We start from the raw sequence: 14,819 nt of genomic DNA, 5'->3' as shown, positions 1-14,819 counted from the left end.
ATTTTGCAGGTTGTGACTGTCTAAAAATGTCTAGCTGAAAAGCAGATCTCTAGTTATTACAGTTGTAGTGATATTATGTGGATTTATTCATGTGAACATATCAATAGGGCACATTTGTGCACTCTACAAATGTCCATGTTTGGATCAAATTTTTTGCCATCAAAGTCAAATTTTAAGTATTTTCAATAAAATGTTTCAATTTGAATCAAAATTGCATGAACGCGCCTATGTCTATAAAATCTTTGATGCAATTTTGAAAATGGGGCAAGTGTCTGCTTTCAGAAAATATCGGTCCCTCTCCCCAATGGGCCTCACAGTCTAATCAACCTACCAGTAATTTTTTGGAGTGTGGGAGGAAACCGGAGGACCCGGAGGAAACCCACGCAGACACAGAGAGAACATACAAAATCTCTGCAGATGTTGACTAGCGCTGCAAGGCTGTAGTGCTAATCACAGAGCCAACATGCTGCCCATAAATCTCCCTATCATTTATCTATCTCCTATAAAATTCTCCCATATTACAGTTTGTTTTACCATACTAAAGGGAGCCTCTTGCTGACTGTGACTGGTCATAAAATAGTTTTATTTTGGGGCCCCACTTTTAGTTATGCCCAGGGCCCCACTTTGTCTAGAACCGGCCCTGCCGCCACCTCCACACCTCTGACCTCATGCTGCTGCTGGAGCCAACTTTGGAGTTCTTTTTGGTCAAAGACCTGATATTTTCAGGAAAAGTGTAATGTATTATGGATGTGGAGTCTCTAATCTACAAATTAAAATGGAAACTTTCAACTTCTAATTCATTTCAAACTTCATCATTGTGCCACAATGTGGCCTCCTCTGCTGTTGGCTATATGGGCTTCTGCTGCCGCCACCTCCAGACTCTATCTTTGTTCCACCCTGCTGGCTCCTGCTGCTACTGATGCCACTTCCACACTATATCATTGTGCCACTCTGTGGCCTACCATGTTGCCGCCACCTCCACACCTCTGACCTCATGTTGCTGCTGATGGAGCCACCTTTGGAGTTCTTTTTTTGTCAAAGACCTGATATTTTCAGGAAAAGTGCAATGTATTATGGATGTGGCATCTCTAATCTACAAATTAAAATGGAAACTTTCAACTTCTAATTCATTTCAAACTTCATCATTGTGCCACAATGTGGCCTCCTCTGCTGTTGGCTATATGGGCTTCTGCTGCCGCCACCTCCAGACTCTATCATTGTGCCACCCTGCTGGCTCCTGCTGCTACTGATGCCACCTCCACACTATATCTGTTAGGATCAGTGGATCCTCTGGACCACCCTGGGAGATGTAACTAGCCAACACCCGGAACCGGAGCCTAGCGGCACCTGGTTTTCACCAGAGCCCGCCGCAAAGCGGGTTGGACTTGCTGCGGCAGGATACCACTAGGTCGTTCCCAGGTGTGACTAGCCCACGGTGGCAGCCGAGGTCGAGGTACCTTAACGGATGACAAACTCGTAGTCGGGTCCAGGCACAGGGTCAGGGCAGGCGGCAGAGATGCAACGTCAGGTTCAAGGGTTATATACAAAAGGGTTATATACAAAACAGGAAATGACCAATACTAATCACCTGTGCGCTGGCCCTTTAAATCTTGAGGCAGTGCCGCGCGCGGCCCCGCTCCCGACCCAGTCCGGACGGGAGCGGGAGCCAGGAGAGGTGAGTGCACCGGAGCAGCACTGGGGCACTGGGGCAGCGGAGGGAGGCACGGGTGCACCCGCGATGCGCGATATGGATCGCGGGGGTGCCCGCAACGGAGGCACGGGTGCACCCGCGATCCGTGGTATGGATCGCGGGGGTGCCCGTGACAGTACCCCCCCCCTTCGGCCTCCCCCTCTTCTTCTTGGTCCCAAGAAACCTCTGGAGGAGAGTCCGATCAAAAATATTCTCTTCAGGCTCCCAGGATCTCTCCTCAGGCCCGAACCCCTTCCAATCTACAAGGAAGAACCACTTACCCCTTACGAACTTCATGTCCAGAACCTCCTTGACTTCATAAACATCTGGAGAATCAGCCTCAGGAGCCGGAGGAGGGGATTGCTGGGTGAAGCGGTTCAAGACGACTGGCTTCAGGAGGGATACATGAAAGGAGTTCGGGATGCGCATAGATGGAGGAAGGCGGAGCTTGTATGCCACTTGATTAATGCGCTTGATTACCTCAAAGGGGCCAAGGAACCGGGGCCCAAGTTTATAGCTGGGTATCTTAAGCCGGACGTATCTGGAGGATAGCCATACTTTGTCACCAGGAGAGAAGACAGGAGGAGCTCGACGTCTTTTATCAGCCTGGGTCTTGGTACGGTCTGAAGCTCGTAGAAGGGACTGGCGGGTCTGGTCCCAAACAGCCTTGAGATCCTGCACCAGATCCTCCACCGCAGGGACAACAGAGGGAGTAGACAGCGGGAGAGGTGGGCGAGGAATACGTCCATAGACCACGAAGAACGGAGCCGAACCAGTAGATCCCGAGTCCAGAGAATTGTAAGAGAACTCAGCCCAAGGTAGAAGGTCAGTCCAATTGTCTTGACGGGCTGAGACGAAGTGGCGCAAGTAGCAGCCCAAAGTCTGGTTCATTCTCTCTACTTGACCATTCGACTGAGGGTGGTAAGCAGAAGAAAAGTCAAGGATGACCTGCAGTTGGTTACATAAAGAACGCCAGAATTTAGAGACAAACTGGACTCCTCGATCGGACACAATGTGAAGCCATGCAGACGGAAGATATGTTTGAAGAACAAACTGGCAAGCTGTGGTAAAGACGGAAGACCTGGAAGGGGAACAAAATGGGACATTTTGGAAAACCGGTCCGTCACCACCCAGATGACAGTATTGCCCGAGGAGACAGGCAAATCAGTAACAAAGTCCATTGCCACGTGAGACCACGGGCGACTGGGTATCGGCAACGGGAGTAACAGTCCAGCCGGTTTGAGACGAGAGGCTTTATTGCGGGCACAGGAGGAGCAGGATCCCACAAACTCCCGAACATCTTTGACCAGGTCTGGCCACCAGTAATAGCGGGAGATGAGGGCCAAGGAGCGCTGCACCCCAGGGTGCCCAGCCAGACGAGAAGAATGTCCCCAAGACAGAATCCTCTTCCTGAGAGCAGGTCTAACATACGTCTTGCCAGGAGGCAGCTGCCGAAGGTCCACCGGAGCTGCAACAACAAGCTGATCAGGAGAAATTATGTGCCGAGGAACTGGTTCATCTCCAACAACATCTGACGAACGGGACAGAGCATCAGCCTTGACATTCTTGTCTGCCGGACGAAAATGAATCAGCAAGTCAAAGCGGGAGAAGAACAAAGACCACCGGGCTTGCCTGGGATTCAGGCGCTGGGCTGTCTGGAGGTACAGAAGATTCTTGTGGTCAGTGTACACACAAACAGGATGGAGAGCTCCCTCCAGAAGCTCGCCATTCTTCAAGAGCAAGTTTGATGGCTAATAGTTCTCTGTCTCCAATGGAATAATTTCTCTCAGCTGGAGAAAAAGTCTTGGAAAAGAAACCGCAAGTCAAAGTTCGGCCCTTGGGCCCTTTCTGAGTGAGCACCGCTCCAGCTCCCATGGAGGATGCGTCCACCTCCAGAAGAAAGGGTTTGTCCGTATCTGGCCTAGAGAGTACGGGAGCTGAGGAGAAAGCAGACTTTAACTTGGAGAAGGCCATTTCAGCAGCTGGTGACCAGGCACGTGGATTGGCACCCTTCTTGGTGAGCGCCACGATGGGGGACACCAGAGTGGAGAAATGGGGAATAAACTGACGGTAATAGTTCGCAAACCCCAGGAACCTCTGTATGGCTCGGAGACCCTCTGGACGTGGCCACTGAAGAACTGCAGACAGCTTCGCGGGGTCCATCTGGAGGCCTCTGTTGGAAATTATGTAACCAAGGAAGGGAAGGCAGTGCTGGTGAAACAGGCATTTTTCTAACTTGGCATAGAGGTGATTGGCACGAAGTCGACCTAGAACTTGTCGTACGTGTGCCTGGTGGGACTCAAGGTCTGGAGAGTACACCAAGATGTCATCGAGGTAGACCACGACACAAGTATAAAGAAGGTCCCGAAAAATGTCGTTCACAAACTCCTGAAAAACAGCAGGGGCATTACACAGTCCAAAGGGCATCACTAGGTACTCAAAGTGCCCGTCACGGGTGTTAAACGCCGTCTTCCACTCATCACCTTTGCGGATCCGGATGAGATTGTAAGCACCACGGAGGTCCAGCTTGGAGAACACCTTGGAACCACGTAGGCGATCAAAGAGTTCTGTAATCAACGGCAGGGGGTAACGGTTTTTTACCGTGATCTTATTCAGCCCACGATAGTCTATACAGGGACGTAGGGAGCCGTCCTTCTTGGTAACGAAGAAAAAACCTGCGCCAGCCGGAGAGGAGGACTTGCGTATAAAACCCCTCTGCAGATTCTCCTTGATGTAGTCGGACATGGCTAGAGACTCAGGTACAGAAAGAGGGTAGACACGACCTCTGGGAGGAGTGGCGCCAGGAAGAAGATCCACAGGGCAATCATAGGGACGATGTGGTGGTAGAATCTCCGCCTGCTTCTTGGAGAAAACGTCCGAAAAGTCCCGATAACAAGCTGGCAGACCCTCCAGAGACTTGGGAGCCAGAGTCGAAGTCCTCACAGGTAGCGGACGGGGAATCTGCATACAACGTGAAGCACAGTTCGGACCCCAACGGAGGATATGCCCGGAGGACCAGTCCAGTACAGGGGCATGAAGCTGCAACCAGGGGAGACCCAGCAGTAGAGCAGATGTGCTTTGGGGCAGCACAAAAAACGAAAGTCTCTCTTGATGTAGGGCACCAACTTGCAGAAGCAGGGGCTCCGTGCGAAACCAGATGGGTACGGAGAGAATCTGACCATTGACCGAGGCAATAGACAATGGCTTCTCGAGACGAACCACCGGGAAGTGATGCCGAGAGACCAAGGCTGCATCCACGAAGTTCGCTGTAGAGCCCGAGTCCAGGAAGGCAGTAACCTGGATCTGGGTACCGGTGCCAACGCTGAGGAGCACGGGAAGAGTCAGACGTGGAGAAGCTGTATTTACACCTAGGGACGCTTCTCCCAAGAAGCCTAGGTGCTGGCGTTTCCCGGACGTTGAGGACGGACAGGACAGGAACCGATGAAATGCTCAGGGCTGGCACAGTACAGTCAGAGGTTCTCCTGTCGGCGTCTTGAACGCTCTCGTAGAGTGAGCCGGGTTCGGTCAACCTGCATGGGTTCCTCAGCAGAAGATTCAGGCGGACCCTGGAGCGGCCTTTGGAAGACTGGCGCCAGGCGAGGAATGCGTCTAACACGGCCTTGGGGATACTCGGAGCGTAGTTCCTCAGCTCGCTCCTTAAACCGAACATCAATTCGAGTGGCCAAGGTGATGAGGTCACTCAGAGTAGATGGAAGATCCCGAGCTGCCAGTGCGTCCTTGACCTGCGCAGAGAGCCCTTTCTTAAATGTAGCGATGAGGGCTGCATCGTTCCACGCAAGTTCAGAAGCCAGGGTGCGGAATTGAACTGCGTACTCTCCCACCGATGAGTTGCCCTGACGCAAGTTCAACAATGCAGACTCCGCAGAGGAGGCTCGTGCTGGTTCCTCGAAGACTGACCGGAACTCTGACAGAAACGCAGTGAGGTTAGACATAACCGGGTCATCTCTGTCCCAAAGCGGAGTAGCCCAGGCCAGGGCTTTCCCGGAAAGAAGGCTGAGGACAAATGCCACCTTGGACCGCTCTGTGGCAAATTGCGACGGCATCAGTTCTATGTGCAAGGAGCACTGGGTTATGAAGCCCCTGCACATCTTTGGATCTCCATCATACTTGCCGGGCAAAGAGAGGCGTAGCCTGGGTTCAGCAGCAGGAAGATAAGCCGGGGCAGCAGGGGTCGCAGCGGCCGCTTCAGGAGACTGTTGCTGATGTTGGGTAGCAAGTAGTTGTTGGAGCATGGCGGTGACTTGCTCTAGCTGATTCCGCTGTGCTGCAATCTGCCGGGACTGGTGGATCACGATGGTGGCGAGATCAGGCTGACTGGGAGAAGGAGCCTCGGCGGGATCCATGGCCGGATCTTACTGTTAGGATCAGTGGATCCTCTGGACCACCGCGGGAGATGTAACTAGCCAACACCCGGAACCGGAGCCTAGCGGCACCTGGTTTTCACCGGAGCCCGCCGCAAAGCGGGTTGGACTTGCTGCGGCAGGATACCACTAGGTCGTTCCCAGGTGTGACTAGCCCACGGTGGCAGCCGAGGTCGAGGTACCTTAACGGATGACAAACTCGTAGTCGGGTCCAGGCACAGGGTCAGGGCAGGCGGCAGAGATGCAACGTCAGGTTCAAGTCCGGGGTCAGCAACAGGAGGTCCAGGCAGGAGGGAACGGGAACACAGGCACACAGCAACAGGGAGGAACACAGGTAACACGGCAACACAGGACTCAGGAACGGGAACACACAGGAATACACTGGAACGCAGGAATACAGGAATACGCAGGAACACAGCAATACTCGCTAGGAAGCTTTCTCTAAGGCTAAGAGGCACAAAGATCCGGCAGGGAATGATGGGAAACAAAGGGTTATATACAAAACAGGAAATGACCAATACTAATCACCTGTGCGCTGGCCCTTTAAATCTTGAGGCAGTGCCGCGCGCGCGCCCTAGGGAGCGGGGCCGCGCGCGAGACCCAGTCCGGACGGGAGCGGGAGCCAGGAGAGGTGAGTGCACCGGAGCAGCACTGGGGCAGCGGAGGGAGGCACGGGTGCACCCGCGATCCGCGATATGGATCGCGGGGGTGCCCGCAACGGAGGCACGGGTGCACCCGCGATCCGTGGTATGGATCGCGGGGGTGCCCGTGACAATATCATTGTGCCACTCTGTGGCCTACCATGTTCCCGCCTCCTCCACACCTCTGACCTCATACTGCTGCTGCTGGAGCCACCTTTGGAGTTCTTTTTTGTCAAAGACCTGATATTTTCAGGAAAAGTGTATTGTATTATGGATGTGGTGTCTCTAATCTACACATTAAAATGGAAAATTTCAACTTCTGATTAATTTCAAACTTCATCATTGTGCCACAATGTGGCCTCCTCTGCTGTTGGCTATATGGGTTCCTGCTGCCGCCACCTCCAGACTCTATCATTGTGCCACCCTGCGGGCACCTGCTGCTACTGATGCCACCTCCACTCTGTGGCCTACCATGTTGCCACCAGCTTCATACCTCTGACCTCATGCTGCTGCTGCTGGAGCCACCTTTAGAGTTCTTTTTTGTCAAAGACCTGATATTTTCAGGAAAAGTGTAATGTATTATGGATGTGGCGTCTCTAATCTACAAATTAAAATAAAAAATTTTTAACTTCTAACTCATTTCAAACATCATCATTGTGCCACAATGTGGCCTCCTCTGCTTTTAGCTATATGAGCTTCTGCTGCCGCCACCTCCAGACTCTATCATTGTTCCACCCTGCTGGCTCCTGCTGCTACTGATGCCACCTCCACACTATATCATTGTGCCACTCTGTGGCCTACCATGTTCCCGCCTCCTCCACACCTCTGACCTCATACTGCTGCTGCTGGAGCCACCTTTGGAGTTCTTTTTTGTCAAAGACCTGATATTTTCAGGAAAAGTGTAATGTATTATGGATGTGGCGTCTCTAATCTACACATTAAAATGGAAAATTTCAACTTCTGATTAATTTCAAACTTCATCATTGTGCCACAATGTGGCCTCCTCTGCTGTTGGCTATATGGGTTCCTGCTGCCGCCACCTCCAGACTCTATCATTGTGCCACCCTGTGGGCACCTGCTGCTACTGATGCCACCTCCACTCTGTGGCCTACCATGTTGCCACCAGCTTCACACCTCTGACCTCATGCTGCTGCTGCTGGAGCCACCTTTAGAGTTCTTTTTTGTCAAAGACCTGATATTTTCAGGAAAAGTGTAATGTATTATGGATGTGGCGTCTCTAATCTACAAATTAAAATAAAAAATTTCAACTTCTAACTCATTTCAAACTTCGTCATTGTGCCACAATGTGGCCTCCTCTGCTGTTGGCTATATGGGCTCCTGCTGCCGCCATCTCCAGACTCTATCATTGTCCCACCCTGCTGGCTCCTGCTGCTACTGATGCCTGCTCCACACTATATCATTGTGCCACTCTGTGGCCTACCATGTTGCCGCCACCTCCACACCTCTGACCTCATGCTGCTGGAGCCAGCCCCCCTCCTGTTATCCCGGTGATATCTTTTCATTTATTTTGCCATTTCACAGCATATAAAACTTTGATTGTATTTATTTATGCTTTATATCATACTAGGAAATTGATTGCATCGTGCGGGCATTACAGGGGAGAGGGTTTTACAGCAACCACTGCTTATTCTCTGCACATATCTACGTGGCTGCTATTGTAATCCTTGCATCATTTTGCACATATTTGACTAATTACATAGGACATGAATTTGCACATGTTGGTGCTTTTAAATGTTTTTAACTTGTCTGTATTATGAATTTAAATAAAGATATTTGATATTTTTTCAAAAACTATATATTGAGTCGGTACCTTTAACATGTCACTCTGTTTGTTTGCACTGAAATGCTTGTTTTTCACATGTGGTACCAACATTGGCTATTAACTGGTTTCATGGCTGTCATGTGCTTGTCATACTAAAACACAGCATTGTTTGAAGACCAAACCATGCTCCCCATGAATATTTAAGCATGGCACAATGTTCTACAACACCCTAGAGCAGTTATGGCGAACCTTTTAGCGCCCAAACTACAACCTTATTTATTGTGAGGTGCCAACCAAAAGTTAAAGCAGTAAGCAGCTCCCTGTTCTTCAACAACTTTCAATCTTATTGGCCTCCTGAGGACAGCAACACAGTAGAAAGATGAAAAATTTGCTTCATTTTAGCTTATATCTAGTGTCCCTCTGTACACAGAGAAACGTGGGTCCAGCAGGAGGTCCTCCAAAGATAATTCGGCCCTGTCTACTCATCTCTCCCTCTTCCTACAGTTCTAAGTAGAGAAGTAACTATCAAAATATGTCTGAAAGTAGCATCTTTTAAGTTGCTTGGAACTGCAGGAAGATTCTTTGAGTCCTGTCTGTTGTGCTGGGGCGATGGCCCGGGTGCCCACAGGAAGGGCTCTGAGTGCCACCTCTGGCACCCGTGCCATAGGTTCGCCATCGCTGCCCTAGAGGCTCTCTGCAGCCAGGAAATACCTGTTTTTAATGTGATTCGTCATGATTTGATTCGGACCGAATCAAAATTTTTGAAAAAATTAGGCGAATCGGGACAAATGGAATTTTAACAAATTCGCCCATCTCTAGTAATGACAAAAGCATGTCGTGTAACTGCAGCATAGGTACTGGACACTCTCTCCCAAAAGGACTTTATCTTATCATACACCCGGGGCTAGTTCTAGACAAAGTGGGGCCCTGGGAAAAACCAAAAGTGGGGCCCCAAAATAAAACTGTTATGACCAGTCATAGTCAGCAAGAGGCTCCCTTTAGTATGGTAAAACAAACTGTAATATGGGCAAATTTTATAGGAGATAGATAGATGGTAGGGAATTAGATGGGCAGCATGGTGGCTCAGTGGCTCAGCACTACAGTCTTGCAGCACTGGTCAACATCTGCAAAGAGTTTGTATGTTCTCTCTGTGTTTGCGTGGGTTTCCTCCAGGTCCTCCAGTTTCTTCCCACACTCAAAAAAATGACTGGTAGGTTGAATAGATTGTGGGCCCCATGGGGACAGGGACTGATCTGGCAGCTCTGTGCAGCACTGCGTAATCTGTGTGCACTATATAAATAAAGAATTATTCATTATAATTATTATGATAGAAGATAAATATGAACGATGAGAGATTTCTAGATGCAGAACTATAAAGTAGAAGAGAGATAAAAGAATGATCCATAAATAGAGAAAAAGCGAGATATATAAATGGTCAGATTACAGGAAATTGATAACTAGACAGATGTGAAGCATCTTCACCCGGGAATCCAACCTAGGGGTATTAACCCTTTCACTATCAGGCATTTATGGATATTTTGTCGCGTTATTGACCAGAGCAATTTTTACAATTTTGACGTTTAAAATATCAAATCAAAATTTCAGCAAAAAGAATTAAAGTAAACCCAACAAACCATATATTTTCTGACAGCAGACACTTGCCCCGTCTTCAAAAATGCATTAAACAGTTTATAGACATAGATGCCTTCATGCAATTTTGATTCAAACTGAAACATTTTATAAAAAATACTTATTAATATTATTAATACTTATTAATATTGACTTTGGTGCTCAAACAGAAAATATTTACCTTCACATCTCCTAAATGTAATAGATGGACATGTGTAGAGTTCACAAATGCATTTGGCAATTAACATTAAAATTTCCTCTAAAATATGTATCAAATCCAGAATATTTATATAAAGAATATATACTTTCCTAAAACAGCAAGATATGAGGAGATCATACAGACCCCACCCCAATATATTCACCAAAATATGCAGCAAAGGGAACGTTCAATCCACAGGAACACCAAACTATTTTTGCAGAAAATTGCACTGATCATTATATGCTTCCTTACACAATGCTAACCCCAATAAATGACTATATATCCATAAACCAAGCTAATGAGATAATAATAGTCACGTTTAAATGTGCGCCAATGTATTATCCGCACAATAACAGAACCCTCCGCGCTTCATAAGAATGAGAGTGAGAACGTCATAACATGGGTGTAAATAATGGAGGATGGTGGGAAATAAAAACTTTATTCCAGAACATGTGTGTGTTTTTGGTGTTACATATAACTTTATGGACATGTTCTGGGTCGCTGTCGCCACATTAGGCGAAGAGGATCGAATGTTCATCGTATCAGTCAATTTGCTCAAAAAAAAAAAAATCTATCACATATTAAAAGGCAATAAGAGAGAAAGTGTGTTCTTAGAAAGTCCTTCATAGAGAAGGGTTAAAAACATGAATATTAGTTGATATTATTCCTTCTCAAAATGTCGCAACATATAAAGTGAATATTTCCATTATCTGTGAGGTGCAGCAGCTCCTGTGTGCAGCAAATTCTCCCTGTAGCCTGATGGCTAAGAATCTGGAGGGGGCTACACTTCAGGGGGCTGTATCTCTGTGACACATAGAACCTCACTTCTTTTTCAATTTCACATCTTTATATGAATCTAAATTTGTGTTTCTAAGTGTCAGGAAAGCGGAGATATTAACTGTTAAACTTCAGTCGGGAGTGAATTTTATATATAAAAATGGCACCTGATATTCTTACTTTAAACCTCAATATCTCTGGCTTTATGGCACCTAAAAACAAAATTCAAGATTCATTTGAAAGAAGAGATCTCCCCTTTCAGGGGGGGGGCACTTTGCCTACCCATAGCGCAGGCCCTGCACACTCCCACCATATATAAATCATTGATCCACCAGATGCTCCGCAGCGCCAGCAAATGTCCGGGATCTGGTTCATTTATTGATCAATTATTTTGTCCTGTTCATGTGTTATACTACATGTTGTTATGTGCATTAAAAGAGTATTCTAAATTTTAAATGAATTACAGCTTTTGGGGTTTATTAGATGGGGTATTTTGGGGTTTATTAGATTGGTGGATCTATCTGTGAAGTCTTAATTGCAGTCCACCTTGATAACCCTGCTTTTCCACATGTTATAAAACAAAAACAATATTGACAATTTAATTTTTTTTAAAAAAACAATTAAAAATATATTCAATTCACTTCTGGGTACTAGTCCATAAAAAGGATGCCAAGGGGTTATAAAGGTATAAAAATGAGTCACATATCTTGTACAACCTGCACCATCGCTATTTCTTTTTAGCACAAAAGCCTAATGCAGTTTAAAGATATGGTTCTAGTTGCTATAGTGTCCAAAATGGGGGTGAAGCTCCCCTATAGCCTCTAACCATTACTAATTGTTTTCACCTAATTTCTTTATTTTAACATAAAAGAAGGAGTGCTAAAAATGATATTACATGTCCTATATAAGGGTGATGTTGGTTTATTGGTATGAAATCTTGTGGAAGGTTCCCTTTAAACGTCCTTCTTGAAGTGATTTTCCCAACTTCACACTTCAGTACATGGGCACTGTATTATATTATAGTTATTATAGTTCTGTCATATTACTAATAGTGAGTACAATTTCCATAATTTGTTGCCGTTTGTACCTATAGCTTTGTAGCATCGAATCCTGTGGACTTAGGCATTAGTATTTGATCAATATTTGTCACCAGTTTCACCCATAGATCCTACAGAGAAAAAGAATAATGAAAAGTTTTCCATGTCTCTCTGTTTCTGCCCCATTTATACTTTAGGCTTTAAAATGCTTCCAAATCCAAAATATTTATCAAATACTGACCATATGAAACTGCCCTAAATATATAAAAAAAGATTTATTTAGATGAAACTTTAACGAAATTGAGTTTGACAAATGCTATATTTTATTTAAATGCATCTTTTATAGAATTTTGAAAATTTGCATAGCATTATATACTGTAGAAATAGCATTAGTCTTGATTAAAAAATACGTTTTTTAACCACTTCTGGTAAGTCAACCAGTGGTTCACCGGGACAGGTTTTCAGATTTGAATGCTCACTTGGGAATTCAATATTATCATGCTTTCCATCCTTTCCATGTTTTCCAGGATGCTGTGGTGGAGGTAGACGGACAATGGTTGGAACTGGCACTGTTTCCTCATCAGAAAGCTCATGCATCTGAACTGACCCTTTAGATCTTTTCTGGAATGGTTTGTGATCAGAATGTTCTTCAGATGAACTGCCATCTTTAGACGAGGTATGATTGTGATGATGATGATGATGATGGTGATGATGTGATGGGTCATGTCCATGGTGATGATGTCTATGACCTCTGTGGTGTGGGCCGTGCCTATGCTTATGATGCCCACACTTGCCAGGTGCATCTGCAGAACCTCCCTGTTGTACTTCTGCCTCATCTACATTAGGTTTTTCTTGCCCTTGTTCAGTTTTTGCATCATCTGATCCATGATGACAGTGTCCGTGTCCATGATGGTCATCTTGGTCATCCTAAAAAGGGACAACAATATAAATTTATTTCTCTACCTCATAAGGAACTTTAAAGTTATGTAAACACATTAGGAAATTAATTAATTTTCTGGGTTTATTCCAATATTGAGTAAAGAGGCTGTCCTGTAATGAAAACATGTTATTTATGGCTGAGGGGCCATAAAAAAATAAACCTCTTATATTTCTCCCTCACTGTAGTGACACCCATTACTGGTCTCTGTTTGTATACAAAGGCCGGCAGTGGAGTCCCGACCACAGCCACGTGCCTGCTGCAGACTGCACGTGCCTCCAGCTGTTACAGGCAGTTCATGGCAGCGGTCAGGGAGCGCCGGAAGAAGTTAGTAAAAAAGGTTTCTTTTTTTAATAGCCCCCTTCCCCCCGAGCGATATATTTAATTATTTTTCATTCCCAGAAACCCCTTTAACTTATTAAAATTAAACAGTATGGTAATGTCTTATATGCCTGGAAATTCCTTACAATCTTGAAACCTTCTAGTTTTTGTCAGTGAATGGAAATATTCTAGTTTACATTTTGAGACGAAAAATTTGTGAAAATCTTCTGACATAGTTCACTGACTCCATCTTATGTTTTTATTGTAAGGCCAGGAACACACTTGGCAAAGATTAAAGGTTGATGGCTGCAAATTTGCTGGCAGCTAACTCACCCATTTTACCAAAGCAACTGTTTCAATAAGCTCCATTCTTATGCTCTTTAGGCTATCTGCACGTGATGTGTGATGGCTAATCCTAAATATGTAATCCTTAAAACAGAAAGTAATGCCAGCTCACCATCACTCCAGTACTGTAATTCTGACAATGGGCCGGTTATACAACAAAGAAAAAGTATCATCACTTTCTCTGTGACTACAGAGGGAGATTTATCAAGCACAGGCGCATTGTCCCTGCCTCTGTAATCCTTTCAGATATAGCAAGAGGCTCCAGCCTCTTAATATTTTTGGCTCCCGACTGCACGTCCGGACAGTTCTGCCTGATGTAGAATCATGTAATAATATGTGCCAGGAATGAGGGCAGCCTATACCTAATGCGCTGGCACAGGATATCCCTCTCATAGACCACTTGGCATGGAGGTGGCATAAGGGGGTGAAAGTCAAAATTTATGGCCTTGCTATAGGAATTGAGACTTTATCAAGGCTTGTACATATATATCAAGTATTCTATGACTATAAATCTATTAATAGTATAAAGTATGTTTGGAGCTTACCCTAGGATTGTAGATTTCACAGGTCACATGTAAACCTTCTGTTTTGTCTATATTGGTGAAAGTACTACCTTTGCAGAAACCAATATGCTGTGGAAAAGAACACTGCAGTTATGTATGCTGTTTATTATGAAGAAAACAAAGCAAAGCCCTCATGTAAAACCATAGCATGCAACGTGAATATATATGTAGAGCATATCTATATATCTACTTATATACACAAATATCCCATGCTGGTACTTAATTGAGGGTTGACATTAATGGTGCCAAAAATCACACAAATCTCTGCAAAATAAATCTGTTGCTTGTGTGAAGATGGCCATTGAGTTAACAGTTTCAGGTGGATATGTCATAAATATTCCCTGAAACCTTTTTAATTTTATGAGTATTTTTAAGAAAAAAAGGTGTTTCTGGTGGTTTACAATGTGTTCAACTGCAATAGAAGATGCTCCAATGGTTTGCTGACTTACTGTTACTCAGTTATCGGTGGAAAAAAGCTACAGACCTAGAAATGCTATGGGGGAAAGGGGTGTTAC

The 14,819-nt window shown here is 45.7% G+C and overlaps 1 protein-coding gene across 1 annotated transcript in view; it reads right to left on the bottom strand.

The window, feature by feature from the left end:
• Positions 1-12,438: 12,438 nt before the first annotated feature.
• Positions 12,439-14,819, bottom strand: part of LOC140122880 (uncharacterized) — a 34,839-nt gene continuing 32,458 nt past the window's right edge. Inside the window, exons 15-16 of the mRNA XM_072144125.1 lie at positions 14,287-14,373; positions 12,439-13,065 (exon numbers count right to left, since the gene is read on the bottom strand). Coding sequence (XP_072000226.1) covers positions 12,538-13,065; positions 14,287-14,373 — 615 coding nt within the window. The 3' untranslated portion in view covers positions 12,439-12,537. The remainder of the gene's footprint in view (positions 13,066-14,286; positions 14,374-14,819) is intronic.

The sequence above is a fragment of the Engystomops pustulosus genome, chromosome 3 (genome assembly GCF_040894005.1).
Source record: "Engystomops pustulosus chromosome 3, aEngPut4.maternal, whole genome shotgun sequence".
Taxonomy (NCBI): Eukaryota; Metazoa; Chordata; class Amphibia; order Anura; family Leptodactylidae; genus Engystomops; species Engystomops pustulosus.
This window is presented reverse-complemented; position numbering and strand designations above follow the sequence as displayed.